Source organism: Agrilus planipennis, unplaced genomic scaffold, assembly GCF_000699045.2.
Source record: "Agrilus planipennis isolate EAB-ADULT unplaced genomic scaffold, Apla_2.0 scaffold29, whole genome shotgun sequence".
Taxonomy (NCBI): domain Eukaryota; kingdom Metazoa; phylum Arthropoda; class Insecta; order Coleoptera; family Buprestidae; genus Agrilus; species Agrilus planipennis.
Genome location: NW_020442462.1, coordinates 827,961 through 853,743, shown reverse-complemented (window position 1 = coordinate 853,743; position 25,783 = coordinate 827,961). Strand labels below are relative to the sequence as shown.

Below are 25,783 nucleotides of genomic sequence, written 5' to 3'. Positions count from 1 at the left end.
ATTTACAATGGATAAATTGCTTTTATTTCTAATAAACAGTCTGCATTAGAATTTAATTAATGAAATAACAGAAAATTTTGTGAATTAGGTATTTAACTATTTTGCAAATTTCAGTTTCAAAACGGAGGGTAGAGAGTAAATTCAGTAAAAAAAGAAACGCTAAATACAGGATGGACAGCAAAAACTTACTTACCTTTCCATATATCCGCTATACTGAATTTTTCGGAAAGAATATTATATAAGTAGACAATTATTTAAATAGAATTATTGAAATTCATCGAATTCGGTTGATTTAATTAAATGAAGAAGGGAGGCGACTTAAATTACAAAATAAATAAATAGACATAAAAATAATTAAGGGAACAAAAATACATTTTATTTACTGCTACATATTTACAACGAACCTATGGTAATACATTAAATATATTCAACATAGGTGTTTAAACGTCATGTCTCGCAATAACATTAATATATATATAATATAATCCAGTCAAAATTAAGGGACCTGAAAAATTAGGTCCATATTAAGTATTATTTTAGTCATTTATATATGTACTTTCTCCTGAAAAATTCTAGGACGTAACGATACCTCCACTAAATTAATTATATTTACTATACATATACGTATGGTGGAGAACATATCGAATTGCTTGCTGATATTATTTAGCTTTAGAAAATTTCGACGAAGGTAGCTTTGAAATTTTTATACTGGTGTTCAAGAATCCCGTACCATAACTAGTTGCGAAAAATACGTTTAATATTAGAAGAATTAAAAAAGAAAATTCACCCCAAAACCATTTTCTTTTACAGTTACATCCTACAATTTAAGCGTCATAACTATACAGGGTGATTGATAATTCGATACAGTCCTTTGGTGTTAAAGTGTTCTTTTCTTGGTGTATTTGATAAAGACAGAGTTCTTAAATTTTTGGCGAAATTCCTACTTTCAACAGATACAAAGCAACTAGCAAACATTAGGCGCTATTTTAAATGATTTCCATAGACAACAAGTCAATGATTTTTTTAGAAAATTAAAGTTTGTTGTACGAGTCTAAAAACACACGTAGTCTTTTTTTAAAGTTTGACTTTATTGTGCAGTAATTTTCTGAAAAAGAAATGTATGGAATGTAGCTTGCTCTGACGCATTTTGTTTTTCATTCGAATTTTAGTAAACACTGCTTTTTTGAATAGCCCATGATACAGCGAAGTGCTTAAAAAAAAATTATATACTGCAATCCATTTTCTTTTTGAGGAAGTCAGTGGTGGCTCGTTATAGCGTACAGTAATGCTCAGTAATTAATTCTGAAGCACCAATATACCAAATCACGTCTAGTAATTATAACTCGTCAAAAATAATAATCAATTCGTTATCTATCAGAAAATACAAAAACAAAACACAATTTAAAAGTACTTATTTTCGAAAACACTTTTGTTACCAATTAATTTTTAGTCTAATCGTTTCACAGGAATGTGTCGAATTATCAATTTGTATATAATATATATAAAACAACACTCAACATTTACCTATGGTAAATGACTTAAAAATTTCAAATAATTATCATGAGTAGAATCGTTGCTCTAAATCAATTTAATAAATACAAGTGTCTCTCTAGTGATACGTACATTTTTTCTTCTGCGAATGTTTGTATTTTATTTATTTATGTATGTGTACTGTAGGAAAGAACTGTACATAGTTCTGGTCCGTTTTTTTTCCTCGTTAACGTTAAAAGGGCTGAGTATGTTCTTATTTAAATTCGTTAAAGGACACAAGTAAAAGCTTCATACACGCAGTATACAGGGTGATGCAAAAAGTCACAGACAACAAAATTTATAACGTAACCACAGTTCAACTAAAAATTCACGTATTTGCTTCAAATTCCCCTAATACGAGGGCTATTGTTTCTCAACCTAGACGTGTCTTATTTATTTTTCCAACACCAGCTTTCCGATGCTCTCTTCATAAAAGTTTTGAGACCAAGTTACACCTTTAATTGTCGAAAGAGGCGAAAATCTCTAGGTGCAAGTTCTGGACTATACGGTAGTTGACCCATGACACTGTACGGTCTCATTGTACCAACATAACAACAGACTATCTCAAACAATTTAAGTGGGACTTTTTGGACATCCACTGTATAGTGCAGATCTCACAATCGAGTGATTTTCTCTGTTTTCGACAATTGAATATATGGTTGTATGGACAAGACTTTCCCACCAAAGGCGAACTATCTGACCTTAAAACTTCTATGAACAGGCATCAGAAAGCTAGTTACAAATGCCTCAAATGCCTCGATTATTTTTCTAAAGAAGAAAGACCTTTTAGGTTGAAAACTAAATAGCCATTATAAGGTGAAGATATTACAAAATGTACAGGATAACCCATTAATTTTTCTACAATCACAGCGTTACAATTACCTAGTTGCTTACAAATCCCAAGAATATTTATTGAAAATCGTACATTGTGATGTGACCAAAAAGCATTTATCTACAAATTGTATAAACGGGTTATGATAACCACGTTAAGAATTTTAACTAAATTAAACTAAAAAATAATAATTAATGTAATAAACAAGTCTTGGGTTTCCCTGTACACTCTACTTTTGAAATTAACGAAAGTTAAAATTGAATATTGTCACATTTACAACTAATAATTATATTAATAAAGAAAATACAATAACAAATAACATTATTTGTTGTACTACATAAAATTGAAATTCTTTACGCTTGAGATCAATGATATTTACAAATTACAAGACTATTTGTCTAAAGCCATTTCATAATCACCCTGCACATGGGTAACAATTTTAAAATTCAAAAATTACATGTCATATTTTAAACAGTTTAGTTACAAAAGAAACAATTAAAATGCTATTATGTACACAGCAACTTTTTCTTTTGAAACATTTTGAATTTTTCTTAAACATCTACGTTATAAAACGCGTTTCTAAGCACAAATATTTCTTTCACTTTAGCTTTTTTTTACGTAAATTAAACGGCAGTTTTGCAAATTAAAATTAGAAATAAGAAAAAAATGCAATCGAATGACAAGGAAAGAATAGAACGAAAAAAATTAATATTATAATCAAATCAAAAAATTGCCTTTAGAATTGAACTAAAATTTTTTTTTATCATTAAATAATAATAGTAACTAATACTGTAAATAAAACGAGTCAATAGAATATTAACATTAGCCTACTGGTATTAAATGAATATGAAACTATACACAATTATGGTTATAAATAGACTAAGGACATACGATGATAATGGGTGTAGCAAGAATTTATTCAATATGAACCTTAGTACACACTCTGGTCTGGCACGCGAGTATGTTTTGCAGAATATTTATAATGTTATATTTTTACACACTAACCAATATCACAACATTCACTGTGTTTTACGACGATGTAGTAGTTATGTATAATAGTAATAGTAGGTACTGCTATATAAAAAAAATTATTTAAGAACTTAGTAAAACACAGTTTTTTTTCTTTATTTTTATGTATTTTCGGCAGCTTCTGACTGGCAATTAACTCGTCACCGTTTCGTACAACATCCACGACTCCATTCCCATTACAGAATGCAACAGGATGCCGAACAACAGCTACTGCTACCCCCTTTGCTCTTTTGTCGTTGATCTTAAAAAATACAAATAAAAACAAATAAACAAGAGCCAATTGCAAAGAATCAAATCATGACATTCATCAAACGATCCTTCAGATTTCCGATTTCTCCTCACTACATATATTTCTGAAATACGGAATCTCTATCACTATCACCAACATCAACAGTTAGTTCTTCTGTTTGTCTGTCTATTACTTGCTTACTGATCCCTATTTTTAAATATTTAATCTACGCCCCTGACAGGAATACCGAAGAATGAGGGATGTAATATTTATACCTAAAACACGCCATTTTAAAATTTCCGCCAGTTTCCAGCGTCAGGCCTGTAGCTAGCTTTGGACGATGTTAACTAGCGACAGGGAATCGCATAGTGAGTAAAAGCAGAGTAATTAGGGGACAAAAAAAATTTATAAGCAAACCAGAAGTTGCAATCCGAAGCCGGCCCTGGGCGTAAATTGGCAACGTACTTACATAAAAATTATGATGACAACTAAGTAGCTACATAGACGAAGAATGTAAACAGTGACAGTTGTGTTGTGTAAAGTACGAGAAATATCAACAGCTTACTACTGGGCTACTATTATTAATTACACAGGTCTGCGATAAAAAAGTTTTTTGGATAAATTTATCTTAAGCATGTAAATGTTGGTCTATATTTTGCAAATATAAACTTTGTTTTAACGTATCACGTCACATTTTTTTTGTATGTAGATTAATATTTGTATCTTTGAATCGGCAAATTTATATGTTTTTTCACAAAATTTTATAGTTTATATTTCTATTTAATACTCTCTGACTGAGCATTATATTGTCTTTTACTTTATTTTAGCTTGTCTGAAAGTAACTATAGTCGTTTATACCGCCTGAAAAAAAAAATAATTTATAGCGCGCCATTATTGAGAGAGATATAATATTAAGCATATAAAAAAATCGTAAGGACTCAAAAAATTACTTTTTAAGAAAAAAGTCAATTCAAAAATCACGTTTTTTTGTTTATTTTCGATTTTTCCATGCTTTAATATTGTCGGATGTATTTTTATCTAACACCATCGAAAAGAGCATCGTTAAAAACATAAAAACACTGGTTATTGAATATTTTTTCGTCGCACTTATTACGTGGCAAGGGTTCAAATGGAAATGTGTTCTTTGAGCATTTATGAGTTAATGTGACGTGGTATAAACCATATGAATATCGTTTTCTATTATTTTTAAGACAATTACGACAAATATTAACAATTTAAGAAAAAAACTTTTCAAAAAAAATTCACAGACCTGTGTTATTACTGCTGCAGTGGTGTAGTTCTGGCAGTATTTTATAACCGGAAGTTATAATAATCAAATTGATAAAATTATACAAAAATTATATAGAAATTTAGCAAGTCGCATTTATAAATACATCAACTTATGCAGCCTCCTTTATCACTGCCTAATTTAAATGCGGTCTTTGGTCTTTAATGGTAAAAACCTTCCCCACCTGGTATGCATGCAAGTATCAGATAGCAAGTAACAAGATGTTTTTCACCATACAACAAAAATTGTAAAATCATCAAAATGTTGTAAAGTTACTTTTGATAAGAATCTTTTATCATTAACAAATAAACAAATAAACAATGAACATAACACATTAGTGGCGAGTTAAGAATCAAACATAGGGATATTCAATAACATGCAGCCATCAAGCGGCGGCATCACCTTTTGGAAAATACGATGTGATATAGGAAAATTCGTACAAATACCTTCAGCATCCCTTCATATCAAAAATAAAAAAGAAAGTCCAATAAATGTAATTCAAAGGAGTGCTGCACCTTGTTCAAAAGATTTTGAGAGTTCTGTTAGCTTAGCACAGTTGCAAAAGTCTTAAAACAGTTTTTTATTATGGATAAATTAATTAATGAAGATGCATTATTGTTATTCTGTTTAACGCATTTTTTTATAATAATAACATAAAGGTAATTCTGTCTGTAATTGTTTCGATTTTCTAATTATAGCTCTGAACGCCAAAGGATACTAAATAAATAATCATATAAAAAACGAAGGAAAATTCAAGGCCAAAATGCCTTAATGTCATAAAATATTCGCTGCAATATAATAAATATAATCGACTTTAATTTTTTCTTGTACTTACATCTCATCGTGAACAAATCCAGTCCAAGTATTACAAAACGTTATATGTACTTTACACAGAAAGCAACAGAGATTTAATATCAAAGGGAAATTATACGGAAAGGGTTACTTTCTCGACCGTCCTTTCCATTCTAACATTTCCATTAAGAATTCAACCAACGGCGCTAGTACGTTTTGTGAAATTTTGATATTGTAATAAAATACATATTGACAGGACCTATTTGTATGTATACAATTAGGGTTTAATCCCTTTAAACGATTAGCTAGAACGGCGATTGGTAAATTGTTCTAATAAAGATCAAAACAAGTTAGAGGACAAAGATATAAAGTACATAGGCGAATTTAGAACTGAATATATATGCAATCATTCGTACAAAAACCTTCATTCCATACAAATAACAAAATAGATAATATATGTCAATAAATGAAATTTAAAGCTTTTGAGATAAATGAGAAAATGCCGATGGACAAATGTATAGTTTCTATGTTCGTTGAACGTTTTGCCTGACATGTAGTACAAAAATCACGTTTTCTTTTTAACACGAGGAAACTTGGCCTGATACATAGATGGTGGTAGTTGCTAAAAAATAATGATTATGGTAGATGTACTAACCTTAATAAACTTAAGTTTCAAGTTTGAAGACGCTCCGCTATTTATTACTTGTTTGACAGCCATCAATAGTGAACACTTTCAATGAATTTGTAAACAAGGAAATCGTTATGTGATTCCATATTTTACTTTGAAAGGATTTACTGCAACCAAAAACAAAGCCGACCTAGATTCTACTTTAGGGGTCTTCACCTTAATTTTCAATATTGAAGTATTGGGTGGCAGGGTTTAAACGAGGCCCTAGAAGTTGTGAAGACAACATCGTAATAGTCGATCAGATTAAATGAAGTGACTATTCCAGAAATGGTGAAAAAAATTAACGAAATAATACTGGATGACTTTCGACTAAAACTGCACGTGTTAGCAGAAATGGTAGGCATTTCAAAAATTCCTGTAGGTATATCGCATATCGACTGTACATTTGGACATGATAAAGCTATGTGCAAGGTGGATAAAGCGTTTACTCAACAACAACAAAAATGAGCGTCGTGAGGAAGGCAGCCGAGTTTTTGCGTCGATTCATAACTATAGATGAAACATGGGTCATTCTCTACACACCCGAGAAGAAAGAACAATCAAAACAACGGATTGAAAGGGGATAATTGGCTCCAAAAAAGGTAAAGACGGTTCCATCTGCAGGCAAGGTTATGGGCTTCAGTTTTTTGGAATGCTCATAGTATAATTTTCATTAATTATCTTGAAAAAGGGAAAACCATCAATTCCGAGTATCATGCGAACTTATTAGAAGGTTTAAGTGATGAAATTAGGGAAAAAGACGACAACGTGCCTATTCTCACATACGTTAATGCAGTGGCTAAAATCAATAATTTAAAGTACGAATTATTTCCTTGTGACCAAATTTTAGTCCCTCTCTGACTACTTTCTCTTTCCAGTCTTGAAGAAATGGCTCGATGGTAAAAGATTTACTAACGATGAAAAGGTGATGTCTGTAGTAGACGGCTATTTTGAGGAATTTGACGTTTCCTACTACGAACAAGATATCCAAGCTATTGGGCATCGCTGGGAAAAGTGTATCGAACTAAAAGGAGACTATGCTAGGAAATAAATGAAGTTTTTGCCAAATTTTTTGCGTTTTTTTTTTGTTAGTCCTTGCACATTATTCTGCATGATAAAGAAAAAACTTTTATCTTGTACCTGCTATATATATACGCTCCAACATATAGTGTTGAAAGTGAAACTAATTTGAAATATTAATGTGAAAGTTCATTTTCAATTTTCCATTCACTCCAAACTACCTCAGGTTAATGAAGGAAAATTTTTGTTGCTGTTCCCCGGTTCGATTCCCGGCGGGGGTGTGACAACAGCAACTAAAATGTTCCCTCATTAACCTGAGGTAATTTGTAGTGGATGGAAAATTGGAAACGAATTTTCACATTAATATTTCATATTAACCACTATTAAAAATTAAGAATGTCATGAAACTAATTCCTTTTTAATTTCAAATAGGAAAATAACCCCGTTAATATGCATTTGACCTTCGAAACGAGGAAATTGCTACAAAGCACGTGGCAGTTTTTTAAACGTGTTCCTGCCGACGCGTCGCTTCAGACCGGGAGCTTTTATTATAATTTATGACGTGTTGCGATAGAACAGGTTCCATTTTAAATTCGTTTTTCGACTGCCTAATATGGCGGCATATAAATTACTGCGGGTTCAGTAATTGACTTCCGGTAAAAAGGCATAAAACGGGTGTAACCAGAATGGTATTTATTACAGCAGGGCTCTAGCACTGGTACAAATTCGAATATAAGTTCAGAGCATAAAATTTGAAAACATAGAAATACACTACTCAACAAAATTATAAAAGCAACAAAAATTCTCAAAAAAGCATATTTTCAGGGGAAAGATAGAAACTGTTGCTTTTCCAAAAAAAAAAAAAAATACAACGTGTAATTATACAACACGCTACTGAAGTGAAACTTCTTCAAACACATAAACATACCGGGATAGGGGTTAAGGAATTGGTTTAATGGTATTTTTTGTACACTATGAATTTAAATTTTGCACTATACATGCCGGAGTTGCCTGTAATGAACGTTGCATTGAAGCGCGCTCACAGCTCAAGCGGTCCCCACTACGAACTCGACTACGTGGCCAAGTAGAGGGGGGACATCCGTTGCATGATTTCGTTACATCGCATGAAACGAACTTACCCTACCGTGCGTAAAGCAGATTCACTTCAAAAAGTGTTACTTTTCAAATATGGTAGATTTAAAAAAAAAAATTAATGATGAGGGTCATTTTTGGTCAATTCTGAACTCGAAAAGGGAAATATTATTATTACTCCGGTGTATACATTTGTAACAACAAGAGTTCATGGTAAACAGTATTCTGCCGAAACCATTAGACAGTTCATACTTATTAGTATGATTTTACCACCTTGCAGACTTTTATTGTTTATAAACATTATAAGCTCGTTTCAACGGTTTCAACTCAACCATCTCGTTGAAAACCCGTCAACCAACCAATTAAAATTTCTTTGTTGTAGGTTTTGTGGTTGTTGTGGTTTGAGACGTTAGGGAGGGTGGCAAAGACCTTCAAAACGAAAACATGAACCGTTAACCGTAGTTATTTTGCCAGGTTCCCGGAGGGGTACACGACTATTTGATACTTGCCAAAATCACTATCCAGTGTATCCCGATTTTAGACAGAGTCTTATTAATTACTACGAGTTTATTAACTATTACAAGTTCGATGAGTCAATATTCTTATGGACCTTGTGGAGTATTTCTATAAATCCCTCAATAAGTAGCAATTTTGTACAAATGGCAATCACTACGCTGTTTGTACCCGTTCGTCTGTATTCTTTCAGGTTTCTTTCCAATTCCAGCCATTAATACTGATGGGCGGGAAGTCCGTCCGGACTCTGGCGAAGTGATACCATGGACGACATTAAGGCAGAAGAAAGTGAAAGATTATTTGGGCAATATTACTGCCACAGTGTTTACCTTAGTGATCCAAGGAAACAACAGAAAAACTTGGGTCAGGACAGGTGGATTCGGAATCCAACCGATGTCCTCCCGAATCCTAAGCAATAGTCTAAACCTCTGGGATTACAAGAGACTGTGTCAGTAGTTGATAAAGTCCACATTAGAAGACGTGACCACAGTGAACAAGTTTTGTAGTAATTAGATCGAGTCCCTTTTTCGTTTACTTACAAGTCTCTACTCAACCTACAGCTAATACGTATGTATATGTATGCATTTTAGATAAGCCATAAAGCGTTAGCTGTTTTAAAATTAAATTGTATGATCTAGCTGGAAGTAATTATTAATTTTGTGTCTGCAAAGAATTTCAAACAAGACCGCAGATGGGTTAATAAAAGCAACAAAAGCCGACGACGAACGAAAGAAGTAATTGCTAAAGTTGCTATTTTGTGGGACGGATAAAGTTTGCTCAGAGTTAATTATGTATTACACAAAGCCTTCAAACAATTTACAAAGTCAATTGTTTTAGAATTAAGTGTGTTGATCAACTGCATTTTTCCCATAACATAAAATTAATTAAAACCGAAATTAAAAACTGAAAGAAGTAAGTTAAACTACTTCATAGTTTAAGCACAAATATACTTCTTAAGGCAAAACAATCCAAACAAGTAGTTATTTATGATTTTTTTTATAAACCCCTTATTGATTAAAAACCCAACGTTGAGTGAATGCCAGAGAATAAATGTTTTTGGAAGACCTCATACATATTTAGAATATATTGACCAGGAATAAATTTACCCGGAAATAAATTGAGTGGTCCGTCTTAAACGATTTTAAAAGGATAAAGACACATATTGAATTCAAATTAGGATCACAGTATAACACGGGCTCAAAAAATAAATTAAAGGCAGTAAATAATAGAAAAAGAAAAAAAGAACAAGAAATCGATTCGCTATTGAATAAGATAATACTCTTCACTTAATAACTAACATAAAACAAAACAGTTTTGTGTGAAAATAAATAAAAACAAAACAACAACACAAAGGAAGAAAAGTAGGGAAAGAGCGAATATACAGGTAGCAGACGAAAAATAAGAAGTGGCAGATTTTCGGTATCTTATCAGGATGGAAAGAGCAGTAGAGATATAAAACAGAAGATACCGTAGGGTCAAGTCGCCTTCAATAAAGAGAAGTTTATCAACGGTTAATTTAGAAATTCTAAAAGGATTATTAAAGGTGTATGTCTAGAGCAGGGTACTGAACGGGTGCAAAATACGCGCGGTGGACGAGGCGGAAAACAAAAGGTTAGAAGCGTTAGAAATGTGGTGTTACAGGCGAATAATGAGGATACCGTGGATAGAGAAGGTTAGAAATGAGGATGTATTAGAAAGAATAAGAGAATTCAACAAGAGATAGGTAAGATAGGTTGATAGGACACTTTCTCAAGAAAGAAGGGCTAGTTAGGGACATATTAGAGCAGAAACAGGAGTTAAAAGGAGAAGAGGTATACCAAGATTAAATTACTATTTACAAAAAGTTAGGAAAATGCTATGATTAGCTCAGAATAAGAAATAGTGGAGGTACGTGTCCAAGCAGTCTTAGGACTGACGACCTTATGATGATAAATAACTGACCTCCTACAGAGAACTTTCTTTTTCGAATGATCTCTCTTTTAGAAACATTTGACATACAGCTTTCTGAAAAAAGTTGTAAGTATATGCCTACGTGAAAATACACAATTATTATTTCCAATGTTAACTTCTCAACCTTTTCCCTCCGCCTCGCCGTTTCCGGCACCACCAGCAAACACTTGCTTCCAGTTTTTTTTTTAAGTCATAGTCAACTAACTATAGGTACTTAGATTACATAGTTATGCATAAAAGTAAATTGAAACACTTGTTAAAATATAATGCAAGTCGTAAACTATAAAGCAGAGTAATAAGGAACGAAAAGACGAGTTTCAGGGGCCATCTCATCAGAAGCTAATGTCCATTTTACGTTGAACTTTGCAATTTATGTTTGGAGAACCCGCTACTAGTAACTGTACTGCATTGCACTAGTGCTTTATATTATAATAACATTTTTGTTAAGAGCGTTTGTGTCAGTCACTACAAAGTAAGTAATACGATAGTAGAATATAATAAAGAATACGTGAAATAATCAATCTGATAAATGAAGTACATATTTCTTTTTAACCAGATCGAGCTTTGTTCACGCCCTTTGCTGCTAGGAAGCTATTTTAATTATTTTTTTGTTTGAAACAAAATCAAAAAATGTTTTAAGAGTTAATGTTAGCCAGATTTTTGTAGTGCCTATCTTGTTTTTACACTAAAAGTACAGGTTGTTTAGATTGACATGAACCTTTAGATGCGCGACGGGCGGACCTATTGTATTCATATTGTACACTTAATTAGCTGCTATTGTATTGATTTTAATCATGTGTATCAACTATATAACTAGGGTTTGATACAGAGCTCCCGACAAACTTTAAAAAGCGACATACGTGTAGAAATTAGGGATGCACTAGATAGTAATTTTGCCGGGTACCAGGCGAAACCACTACGATTAATGGTTCATGTCTTCGTTCTATTAAATATCACCCTCACCAAAAAACCGTCCTAAACCTAAAGCAATCATTAAGAAGCGATAGAAATTGTAACAGTTCAGCCACACGTAAAAAAGCAAACATAAGAACAATACTGAAGTAACAAATAATCAAGCATAAAAATTAATAAATAATACAGGTTAGGGCAAACGACCTATTTCAATACAATCCTACAGCGCCATTATCCGGTGCCCGATCGGATAGGTATTAAAAAAGTACTGGATCCAAACCTGGTGCCGGCACATTTCCAGTCAATTTGTTGAAACAAATGAACGGGCGGAGTTTCGTCTTTGCGCAACCCAAACTTAAGGCCCATGTCATTCTAAAACACCTTTATTATCAGTCTTCGGTAGAAAACTACATACATACGAGGTCTGTTCAAAAATTATCGCGTATTCGATATTCGATCTTTTTGTGGCATTATGTTGGTACTCATGTCTCTCACTTATATCGACATGTTTGGCCATGTTGAATGTTCAGTTAATTTTTGACAGCTGCTTCGCTTGAACGTGTTCCGGTTCGTCTTCGATTTTTGCCTATTCCAAACATTGGATGAAAGAATCTGTATCAAATTTTGTGTAAAAAAAAAAATTAAGTGCGCGGACGCATTCCGAATGTTGACTGGTAAAGCTACCTTTAGCCGAAGCAACGTTGGTACAAAATGTTCTCAGAGGGACGAGAACGTGTGAACTACGAAGAACGTGCCGGACGCCCGAGCACGTCAACAACAAACGAAAACAATGATGAAGTGAAAAAAATAGTATTGCCAATCATCAAGTCACCGTTAGAGAAATTACTGAGGACCTAAATATATTGATTGGCTCCTGCCATTCGATTTTTACCAATGATTTGGGCATGAGACTAGTCGTACCAAAATTTCGACCAAAAACAGCATCACATTAACATTGCTAAGGAGCTGTTGGACGAAAATTTGCTCCAGAGGGTTATAATTGGTGACGAATCATGGATTTATGGTTATGATGTGAAAATCAAAGCTCAATCATTCCAATGAAAGCTGTCGCACGAGCCAAGACCGAAAAAAGCACGCCAAGTTAGGTCGAATGTGAAGGTTTTGTTTACAGTTTTCTTCGATGGCAGGGCGTGGTGCATCATGAGTTCTTGTCATAGGGTAGAACGGTCAATAAGGAATATTACCTGCATGTTATGTGCAATTTGCGTGAAGCAATCCGCCAGAAACGCCCGATTTGTGAAAGAACAAAAATTGGCTTTTGCACCATGATGAAGCCCCTGCTCATACATCGTTGGGGGCAGAAGCGGATTAAATGTCGAGAGCGCTCTAGACTAGCATCTCATAGACGCCCCTCTAGCGGCCATATATTTTGCAAAATACTTTTTTTTTATTAGGTATTTCCATATTTTTTTTTAGGTTTAAAAACTTCCGCGCGCGCCCCTTGTTAACTTTGCGCCCCTAGGCATATGCCTACTTTGCCTTATGGATAATTCGCCACTGGTTGAGAGACACAATAGGTATTCATGAATGATTATAAAATTCGCGATATTTTTTGAACAGACCTTGTACATGTAAAATTTGGTACGTAGCACGTACATTTTTTACCATGGCGTTCCAAAAATACACCCCATTTGCCTTTTCATTCTTCTAGTCAAAGTTCTTTTCAAGGTACAAAGACTTTAAGCATCTGTTCACTTCCACTAGCAAACTGCAATCTTAATTTTTGCAAAGCGATTTCGTACTACGACGACTGCGTCTATTCCACCGGTAAATTAATTTGCGAACGCGGCGTCATTGGAATAGGAAACCGTCATGTCGTCGCTTGTAACATTTCGCTTAATTTATTATTTTCAGTCCAGCTATTCCTCAGCCTTTAATGCTATTACGAGTTAATAATCGGGCGGTGGAAATTGCGTCTGTACTAGTACGTCTCCCGTGCGCATTTCAATCTCCTCTCCTGTGAAAGCACCATACGGTGCATTCATTGTAGGAGTTTCGTAACTTATTTTCAAGAAAACGTAGGAGTAAAACTATTTTCTAGACTGATGTCGGAAATTATTTCGCATACTCTTCGAACGACTTCCATAATGAATTGCGTTGTTGATTGAAGTTAAGCCGAAAACATTAATTTAAATGGAACATAGTATAAGATTTATTTGGTAACGTTTTGCGCACTAGGGGTACAGGTTCGATTCCTGAGAGTGACAGTAGGAACAATTTTTTCTTCATTAATTGAAGGTTATCTGCAGTGGATAAAATTAATTCAAAAATTAATTTACTAATACATTGAATTAACGCTAAAAAATATTTCATTTGTCGCTTTTTGTTGCTACAGTTCTCATTAAGGATATTCATTGTATGTGCTTGTTTTCTTTAATTACGAATTGTGCGTTTGGAAGAAATTTTCGTTTTTGACTTTTACTTCTTGACACGTGTCCGTGAGTTGGAGTGAACTTTTAGTTTTTTGGGTGACTTTTTGCTGTATGAGATATTTTTCCCCGAGCTTCTTACAGCTCATTATAAATTTATTAAATTTATAAAATGGAAGCGGTACTGATAGATCAGTACTATATGAAAATAAACAAAAGTAAAAGTAGGGAAACAGCGAATATAAAAATAGGAAACGAATAATTAGAAGAAGTGGCTGATTTTAGATACCTAGGGAGTCAGATAAGTGAGGATGCAAGGAGTAGTAGGAATATAAAGCAGAGGATAGCACAGGGTTGTGTCGCCTTTAATAAAAAGAAGTCACTTCTATGCTCGCGAACGGTTGTTAAAGGTGTATGTTTGGAGCACGGCGTTGTACGGGTGCGAAACGTGGACAGTGGGAGCGGCGGAAGCGTGATGTGGTATTATAGGCGGAGGATGAGGATATTGTGGGTAGAAAAGGTTAGAAATGAAGAGGTATTGGAAAGAATAGGAGAACAGAGGATGGAAGTCAATAAAAAATAGGCGAGATAGGTTGGTAGGACACCTTCTTAGGCATGAAGGTCTAGTCAGAGACATATTAGAGGCAGAAACAGGAGTTAGGAGGGGTAGAGGTAGACCTAGATTAGATTACTGTTCGCAAATTGTTAAGGATGTGGGCTGTTCTAGTTTTAGGGAAATGCGAAGTTTAGCTCAGGATAGGAAAGAGTGGAGGTACGTGTCCAAGCAGTCTTAGGACTGTTGACCTTATGATGATGATGAATTAAATTAAAGGCAAATATTGAAGGAACAAGAAACAATAATAAGTGAGTTAAACTTACGGAAGAAATAAGTAAAATATAAGGAAGAAGGAAAAGATACGATAAAAGCCGGTTAACTAAATAAAGAAGCGACGAGGAAAATAAAAAAAGAAAAAGTGAAGTAGATAAACTGTATGTGTTAAACAAATAATTGGAAGAGCTACAGGAAGAGAATCTGGAAAAATGGAAAGAAAATTATGAAAAATAAATAAAGAGATCTGCAAGAAAGAAAAGGAAAAAATTTAGATAAAACTCAAAAAGAAAATAAGAGTATTTTCATTAAAACAGTTCTAATTCAACATTGGGGAAGACAGTACAAAAGATGAATCTTCAATTTGAATTTTAACAGTTACTAAAAGTTTATAAAAAATTCTTACATTAGCATTTTGGGGAGGTGGGTTCACGATTTTCCTATTTTCGCTTGTACGGGAGAGAGGAGGGTCTAAACTCCTTTAAAGTCTTCTTACACGTAATACTTTAAAGCCCCCCAAGGCACTGTAAGGGACTCTTATTATTAACACAGCCGGAGTTTCTCAAGCTTGCAACTATTCGTCTCACGAGTTTCAACAAATTAAGTGTAACGTACACATCAGACGGAAATTGTTTTTCTTCATTTTTCTATTCGTTGCACACAAACGACTAAAAAGCGCCGTGCATGACTCCAAACGGAACTTTCAGAAAACTTGTGCACGCTTATAAAACTTCCTCATACTTATTAGTTTCCAAATCGAAATATGACAAGGAAACTTTAAACTACTAACTTTTAAAATACCATAACATTTTGACTCTTTCCTAAACTTTCGACATTTTTAGTACCTCTAAATGCACATATAAAGCTAAGCGTATGAAATATTACAGGAAGAAGAAAATAAATACAGGATAGGATAAAAAATTAGTAGGACTGAATTTCTGTTGGGCGAACGGAGTAGTGGAGGGTGTCGGACCACCTGGGTATGGTAGTACGGAGTCTTATTGAGACCGATATTTTTTCCAGTCGCCTGTGGGCAAACGGAAGCAAGCACGTCAATTTACAAAAACCAAAAGTCCATTGAACACCTACTTTGTTGGCAATGGGTCATGTTCACTGAACCTTAACAACTATCAGTATAAATTAGGGTTAGTTCTCATTTAGTTTTAGTTTACTTCAGTCCCTGAAGAAGGTAACTTTGTTACCGAAAAGTGCTTCGGACAACTACAGTGTCGTGTTTTGGCGTTGGGGTTTTGAGCTATTCTGTTTGTTCTACAACAACCGCCAAATTTTTTTCAATCTTCTTACTTCCCTGTAAAGAAGTATCGTCGCGACTCAGAATGGAGAAAAATCTCGAGCAACGCAGAGATCCTCGAAATTATTAGAGATTTTGGACCAAGCGCAGAGTTGCGTCATCCCCCTACAGTCCAGATCTGGCACCGTTGGACTTCTTCCTCTTTCCTCGACTCAAGGAAAACCAATATAGCTCCGTAAAAAAAGTCTATAGGACCGTGACGACATTTCTGAAGGGGATTCCGGAAAGCGAGTCCCAGAAGGCCTACGCGCAGTGGGAATCGCATTATAGGCGTTGTGTCGAAGCATAAGGGTACTATTTTGAGGACTACTAAGGACTTCTACCGATTAGTACAACAAAAAATTTAAATTAATTGAATACTACTACTCTTTGATCCTACTCTGTGTGTAGCTCATTTATTATTGTTTCATATTATTTATTAAATTCTACCATGTTATTTGCTTTATAGTTTTTAAAACAAACGTCTTTAACAAAACACTTTCACAAAGTAAGAAGAACATCGGAATAAATAATATTAATGTGGCACTAAAGTACTACGGTTTCCTTAATACTAGTAGCGGGTGCTTCAACCTTCATAGGAAAACATAAATTCGAAGGTTCAATATAAAATGAACGTTAGCTTCTGATGAGATAGGTCCTGAAACTCGTCTGTTCGTTCCTTATTACTGCTGCACAGTTTACGACTTGCATATTTTAACAAATGTTTCAATTTGTTTTCATGTATAACTACGTAATGTAAGTTCCTATAGCTAGTTTAAAATTTCATTAACCTTTACATGCGCGAGAGGCGGAAAACTTCGACTATTCGGCTATTAACCATGTGCCTAGGGATGGAGTTGCAAATTAACTGTAGAAAATGATGGCCAACGTAAATATTAGTGAAAGGGACCAGCTATGTCACTAGGCAGTCTAAGGTCAAGGGTCATCACATTCTGAACTACCTCTATATCTATTATATTCCTACAGATAAGGTAAAATGTTTACTGAACATTGAAATTATACATTTCTTTTTCATTCGCACAAGCGAAAATGTATAATTTGGCGAACGTGTTGGATAATATTGTTTTTCAACCACGCCCATCTCGACATGTCGCCCGCTTCTCTAAAACTATCCTAAACTAAGTGAACTCTCAAAAACTTTAGTTTTTTTGCGTTATTTTTAATTTTTGAGTTGTGCTAAGACCCGGGTGACCAAATTCCTTAAAAATTAGTTGCTTAATGCATACTCTAAAGTAGTCTGCTATAGGCAGATCGAAAGAAGATGAGCAAGTCGACAATAAATTGTACAGATTTTAAGTAAAATGAAAAAAGGGACTTACCCTGCGAGTTTGGTTCTGGAAGATTTTCTCTTGGCACGAGGTGCATAACTGTCGTCTTTCCAAATGGTAATCCAAGTGCTCCTAATGTCACGTTGCTATGAAGAAATCTACCTTGGTAAATGAGCCTGAGGATTTCAGCCTTCGAAACCGACTCTTGGCTCCAGTCTGGAATGCAAAAATTTAAATTGCAATCATACAATCAAATCTGAATTGGGAAATAATAAATCCAATAATTTATTGTTCTCAAAATAAATTTTACGTGACTTTTGTACATGCATATACAAGAACAGTTTAACTTTCACTGTTCCTAAAATATAAGTGTTTCTATTTTAGGTGTTTCCAAGTCGAAAAGTGAAAACGAATCATAAGACGTGTGAATAGTCATCAACTATTGAAATTAGAAGATTATTTCGGTTTTGTTATGAAGTTCGAATGTACTTTTCGTCGAAGTCGTAAATAGATGTTTTCCATGTGGTATTTGAGTCCCATACGAATGTAGATGCATACTTAAGGTTATCAATTTATTTTTAGAAGTTCGCGGTCATTTCTGTTATTACACCTACGTTCAAAGTATTTTTTTCCTATAACCTTGCTCGTTTCGAGGCTTATTCAGAAACTCTGTTTGTTTCGAGCTATATTTTCTAAGAAATGTGAAATAGGTAGGAACGCATTATGGCCATCATAAACACGGCATGTAAAAAGGTCCAAGGAATAGGAAAAAACCCATATCTAATATAACCAGAATACCGATTGGACATCTTTATGCAAGCTTAGAATTCACTAAAGGAAATGATAAATGTAAGAGCACATTATGAAAAAAAAACGGACAGACAGAATCACGAATGATCCTATAAGGGTTCAATATTTCAATCGGACGTACGGAACCCTAAAAAGAAAAACGACATTCTATAAATTAAAAATCTTCTTTGAAAATAGTTTGTTATTATTATCGATAATTTAACCCATTTTTCCTATTAAGAAGTCAACAGTCCGAAGACTGCTTGATGGAAACACTTCTACACCCTTTTCTACCCCGAGTCACCCCTCGTCTTTCTCGAAAACTATCCTAATGAATTAAATTATTTGTTATTTCGATATGACCGAACTGTTACAATTTCTGTAGTTTGTTGGTACATCATGTTTTGATTAACGGTTTTTAGTGTTTATTAACATTATGAGCTCGTTTGAAAATTCGTCAACCGGGAATTAAAATTTCATTTGTTTAGTTTTTAAACGACTTTATCAATGGGACTTAATGTGGACGTTAGTGAGGGTGTTATTTAATGGAAAGGCACCCAGAACGAAGACATGAATCATCAATCGTAGATCCCTACTTCTGAAGCACTGGAATAATGGGAGAAAGCGAGATTTTTCTATGAAGACATATACGACCTATAGGCAAATCTATCATTAGCTTCAACTATCCTTTCGCCTTCTTAACCTACTAATATTTTTGGTTTTTGTCTTTTTTGTTCGTTATTCGTTGTCAATATCGATTCTCTTTGACTCCTCCTTGACAGACGCTAATACTATTATGAGTATGTTATTTTGTTGTTATTATTTAGAAAAAGGTTGTTAAAGGTGTATGTTTGGAGCGCGGCGTTGTTCGGGTGCGACACATGGCGGAAAGGAAAAGGTTAGAAGCGTTCGAAATGTGGTGTTATAGACAAATGATGAGGATAACGTGGGTAGAAAAGGTTAGGAATGAAGAGGTATTAGAAAGAATAGGAGAACAGAGGACTCTATGGAAGTCAATAAAAAATAGGCGAGATAGGTTGGTAGGACACCTTCTCAGGCATGAAGGTTTAGTCAGAGACATATAAGAGGAAGAAACAAGAAGTAGGAGGGGTAGAGGTAGACCTAGGTTAGATTACTGTTCACCAATAGTTAAGGATATGGGTTGTTCTAGTTTTGGGGAAATGCGAAGTTTGGCTTAGGATAGGAAAGAGTGGAGGTACGTGTCCTACCAGTCTTAGGGCTGAGGACCCTATGATAATGATGATGATGATTATTTAGGGCTGCGACCTCAAAATGTCACATAGTACGGAGATATACTTATTCTCCTCCATACATACACACATACATACAAACAAACATAATAATTTATACATACAAACATAATTTATGAATGTGTTTTCAAATTTACAATTACTGATAAACTCATTACAATTCATCTTATAGTTTATTTTCACACATAACTCGACCTTTACAATGGATACACCTAGATTATTTCTCTCTTCGGTCCATAAGTTATTCATAATTGAAAAAAATCTCTCAACAAACGCATTACTTACAGGTATTGACATTACTTTACCAACTATCTTCACCAATTCGCTCGATTAAAGGAAGTTCAATATATGAAATCATTTTTTGTCAATAGGCATATCCACACGTTATTTTTATTTTTACAAAAATCTGCAATTTGCGGGAGAAGTCGTACAGTTTCGAGGATTTTCGGATCAAATCTGGAGAAAAGGCAACCCTACTATTATTATTTATTATTATTATCTACCGGTCTTCTCAGTTTTCACTGGTTAACTTTGAGCAAGTGAAGACGGGCTAATGCCAAAGAATCTCACTCACATCTTTTGGGTTATGATATGGAAACGAATTTTCTGTTCTTAAATTTTATAGAGCTAACACTACTTCTTGCCCTGAAATATGATCGGTAATTATTAAAAATTCCGCTTCTGTTGTGTTTTCTGGAAAGGGGAATATGTCAGTACTGTTAAAAAATTTGCGTACTATTCCACATGCATCAAGGATTACTGATTTTACTATTTATTATTATTATATCACTTTGAGAATCATAAACAAAGAACAATAGCACAATATTCACTTCGGTAGCCTTTAAAACGCTGTTCTTGTGAATGTCTAATAATAAGACTGTCCTAAAACCAAATAGTATGTAACAGTTCCTGAACCGTGAAGCAGTAGTGAGGATACAAAACTTAAATGTTGAATGCCAAACAAGCGGTTTTACCTAACCGTTCATTTTTACAACCAATAAAATTACAAACGACCCATCATTAAAAACAAAACTGTTACTACCTTAACCTTTTGCTTTGCATTGTTTTTATAACGATTACGGTAGTAACATTGTCGTAGCATCGCTTTGATGAAATCGGACAATAATGTTACAATTCGTAACGAAATAAACGAAGTACTATAAGCTAAAAATCTGAATAATTGTCATTATTAGTTTTTACGTTGATGGCATATTAAAAGTTTATGAACATTTTACATGCTTTGTCAAGCGTAAAAGATCTTGTATGTTCTTGGAAACTTTAACCGAAAGATCTTTCTATTTGTCCAAATGCAATGTGTGACAATATAACAGATAAACTACCGATTTCGATCCTTTTATTTTTTTTTCTTTTTGATAAATTTAGAAAAGGGATTATTAATATTAAAATTAGTGAAAATATAATTCGGTTTTCGTAATTTACAGATTAAAAAGGTAGTAAAAATATCCCCTAAGTAGTTTCGACTTTACGTATTTCGGTGGTGGTATATCAAATTCAAAGTATTCTTTCAGAGTTTTTTATTTAACAAATTTACGTTGTTACTAGTAATAATAATAATACGAGATTTCAAAAACAACATACATATATTATACCTAATTGACCCAATTTCAATGAGGCATCAGGGCTCCTACAATCATAGCTAAATTGCTATATATGATAATTCAATTGACCATTTTAATTAATCGATTTTTGTATTCTCAAGTTTTTGTCTTTGTACACACATTGTCAGGGGTATAGGAAAGGATATACGGACCTTTTTATCCAGAAAAAAAATACTGTTTCCAAGATATAGAAAAAATTAGTTGTATGTGGTCGTCGATGATTTTTGAGACGTACCTAATTAGGACATCAACACGAACGAAGCCGCTGCTAAAACCTATCATGAAATTTTGTATACACGTTACAAGGGGTACAGAAGAGGACATAGGGTACCTTTCATTAAAAAAAATACTATTCCCGAGGGATAGCAAAATTGTTTTATCTGATCTCTCTTTGACATGTATTTAGAACATCAGCGAGAGCGAACCCGCTGGTAAAACCCAACTTGAAATTTATAGTACTCACGTTATCAGCGGCAAAGAAGAGGAAGGGCGAATTTAGACGAAGGTAAAACCTGACGTCTGTATAAATATGATTTCCCACGTAAAGGTATAGTAAACGTAAAATTCCTGTTCAAATGACTAAATCCGCAATTACCTATATCAGGTGAATGTAAATACAAAAGTATATAAGCAGGAAAAAGATTAACTACGCCGCGTCACTAACTATTGCACCTTCTCCCTTATCCAATTCCCTTTAAAATGTGAATGAGCTGAAATTCACTTTTCAAAAGTATTTACCAATTTGAAAAGCCTTTTAAGTTCATTACCGTCGACAAGGTTCAAGTCACGAAAACCAATTCAAAATGAGCCGCACTTGAATGATTCCTCGACTATTAAAGATAATTGGAAGAACGAATGACAAGAGCAAATTGTCTTTAAGAAAGAATTAATAAACGACTTGACTAAAGAAGTTTTAGGCTTCAGTAAATTCAGGAGCTTTTGGTGTAAATTAAGCCGCTTGTTGAGAAGGAAGTGCCTGTGCAATTTTTCACCTATTGGAATAGAATGAATGAATAACTCATTTTAAGGTTTACAAGCATAGTCTCTGGTTTATTTATTTATAAAGGAAAATACTCGTAAATGCAAAAATTGTAAGATTTAATTCCGAAGAACATCGCATAAATTACATTCGTTTTTTAGTAAGCAATAGCTAATTATGAAATATTAATACGAAAATTCATTTGTGGAATTTTTTACCCACTGCAAACTACCTTAGTTAATGAGAGAAAATGAGATAAATGAATTTTCATTTTAAAAACTAACCACTTCTAAAAATGTCAAAGTGTTTCAATCACTATTTATTTATCGTTTTAGCTAAAAGGAATTAAACGTTAATTGCACAAACGTAAATGCAGCAGAATTTAGAAACCATAGTTTTATTATCCACAATCTCAAAATTTCACAGAAAATAGATACCTACTAGGGCCGTTGGTAGAATTCTTAATGAGAATGCTAGAATAGAAAGGACCGACGAGAAAGTACAGATTTAATTTGATAGTAAATCCTTTGCTTTCTACAACATCTTGTAATACTCGGTTTAGATTTGTTCATAATTAGATGATAAATAAGAGAAGTTCTAGTAAAACCACAACCTAATAGGTATACTTCGTTTAGTTTCTCTAGAGATGTGACCTTTAGTTTGACCGGCGCAAAGTAGAAAAGAACAGCACTAGGCCAGAAAAGAAAGGAGACAACTCTCGGACAAACTCTTAACCGGTGAGGAGCGTGTAATCCGTACAGTACTGCACGGAAAAATTGACCATTTTATCTACTACAATTGCATTGCTCAAATGTGCTGTTATTGGTACCAATTACTACTACATCTAAGACATTGGAAGGGCCTTATCGCTAGAGAAAGTAATCGAAGTATACCTACATGTAAAATTAAAGTCAGTCATATTCATTGTAATGCAGCAAGAATTTTTAAGTCATTAAGGCATTTTCCAATTTTTCACTACATCATATAGGCATCGTAATATAAATAATAACTATTTACTATTTTGCAGTGTCCAGTATCACAATTAGAATAATAATAATAAAAAATAAAATAATATCAAACAATTAGGGACAGCATTGTCTCTACGTCTATTAACTTTATTCATTGGACCATTGAAAAGTTAAAATTGTTTCTTGTAGTTACAGTTCAGCGTATAAAGGCGTTAGGTAATAATTAAATACTTATTACAATTTGAAATTGTATTATTTCAAGAGTAGATGGAAGGCAACAACTTTATTTATTTATAGACTGTAATATCTTTTAGTGGATTACTAAGAAAACCATTCTCATGTGGTAATTTATTTCTACAGAAGTTGGCAGTAGCGAAAATTCATTATGAAAATGTAAATCCTTTTCCTTCATGTTGTACAGAATAACAATAATGTAATTAATTAGTTAGTTTATTTATTATTGCTTCATTAATTACCTAATGGCTTCATAAAAATGACCAAAAAAAAACGAAGAATTTCAATTAATTTATGATAAAAACTGATTTAATGAGAAATCTCAAACTGTTTTACGACGTGTTTCTCACTTCTGGTAATTATTTCTGATTAAATCTTAAACGTATTTTTTTATGTAATTAAGTGATTATATTGCGTTAAGATTCTCAATCCGTCATAAAAAAGATTAGCCAATAAAATAAACTGCTATATTTTTTGCTATTTTATTATAGACGGATTTAATTAATTATTTATTGTAAATTCGTTCTAAAACTGACTGACTTTTTTGCACTGACCAATCCAAAAAGTAATAACTTAAGCAAGAAGACTATATATGGATAACACCATTATGAATTACTCATCTGTGTTAACACCTTTTTGCGTGTTATATGTGTTCGAAAACAATGACACTTTAATGGCACCTCAATGGTCCAACACTGTGTGATGCACTGTCTCATCATTCGAATGATTACACTAATGACCGACGAGAAGCAAGCCCCTCTTTTCCATTGGGCACTTTGGGCAAGTGCCCAGGGCCCCACGATCAACAGAGGCCCCCCTATATAGTTCCTGCCAGATCCATCCGCCAGCCAAAAGCCGATATTTATTTTAAGAAAATTAATTAATAATTGATGTTAGAATATTTACTTGCATAATAGCTTTTGCGAAACATGGACAGTGGGAGCGGCGGAAAAGAAAAGGTTAGAAGCGTTTGAAATGTGGTGTTATATGCGGATGATGAGGTTTTCGTGGGTAGAAAAGGTTAGGAATGAAGAGGTATAGGAAAGAATAGGAGAACAGAGGACTCTATGGAAGACAATAAAAAATAGGCGAGATAGGTTGATAGGACACCTTCTCAGGCATGAAGGTCTAGCCAGAGACATATTAGAGGCAGAGACAGGAGTTAGGAGGGGTAGAGGTAGATTAGATTACTCTTCGCAAATAGTTAAGGATGTGGGCTGTTCTAGTTTTAGGGAAATGCGAAGTTTAGCTCAGGATAGGAAAGAGTAGAGGTACGTGTCCAACCAGTCTTAGGACTGATGACCTTATGATGATGATGAATCGTTTTTGCATGCTATAAACGCGAGCATACCTAAATGTAAGTGATTCTTCAAACATTTATATATTTTGAAATTTTATTACTTTGAATTGCTCTCCAATGAGCAAAATAAAGAATCTGACTACTAGGACTTGTCTCAAAGAATAAGACTTAGAAGTTCGCGCCAGACATTTTTTGATGACTCTGCACCGATAGTCCAACTGAGTTGGGAAGAGATATTAAAGTAGAAATACCTTACTTCCCATAAGTGATATCCCAAGCGTGCATCTAAACAGCGATTGAGTTTGTACAAGGACATTGGTTATTGTTGACATTATTTTTCGCTTGAAAACTCCAAATCCCGGGACAATGTTGCAAACAATTTGCTGCTATGAAGATGTTAACGAGAAAGAGTTAGAAATAGAATGTCTGTATTTAGCAAACTAATAGTATTCCAGAAGTTTTGATAAAAAACCGAGTTGGAAACACATTTCCAAATGTAGAAATTATATCGAGAATCTTTTTAAACATGATGGTAACTAACTGTAGTGGCGAACGCTCCTTCTTTAAACGAAAAAGAATAAAAAATTCAAGAAAGATTGATCAGTCCATAGAATGGGATATACTCAAAGACAAAGAGTTTGAACAACTGGTTGACGATTTTGCATATCTGAAAACTAGAAGGGTGTCTTTTCAAAAAACTCAATTTTAAGCACCAACCTGAGAATGATACAGTTACTTTTCAGTCATATTACAATTTTCTATTCATTTATTGTTAATATAAAGAAACAAATAATTGTTGATAAACTAAAATAATTCTCCGTTAAATCTGTAGGGGACCCGATAAGGCTTATGTGGCCAGGGCCTAGAATAGGTTAAAGACGGCCCTGACGAGAAGATCGACTACGACGTTTGATACAATTTATCAGCATTGGGCGTTTATTCATTTATTTATAAGTGAGAAACATAAATT

The 25,783-nt window shown here is 33.9% G+C and overlaps 1 protein-coding gene across 3 annotated transcripts in view; it reads right to left on the bottom strand.

Moving 5' to 3' along the window:
- Window positions 1-1,616: 1,616 nt before the first annotated feature.
- LOC108744445 (ubiquitin-like protein 3) overlaps window positions 1,617-25,783 on the bottom strand; it is a 206,137-nt gene continuing 181,970 nt past the window's right edge. For all 3 annotated transcript variants that reach the window (XM_018480207.1, XM_018480208.1, XM_018480206.1), the window contains 2 exons: window positions 17,705-17,869; window positions 1,617-3,632 (listed from right to left, as the gene is read on the bottom strand). In XM_018480207.1, the coding sequence (XP_018335709.1) occupies window positions 3,568-3,632; window positions 17,705-17,869 (230 nt within the window). In that variant the 3' untranslated portion in view covers window positions 1,617-3,567. The remainder of the gene's footprint in view (window positions 3,633-17,704; window positions 17,870-25,783) is intronic.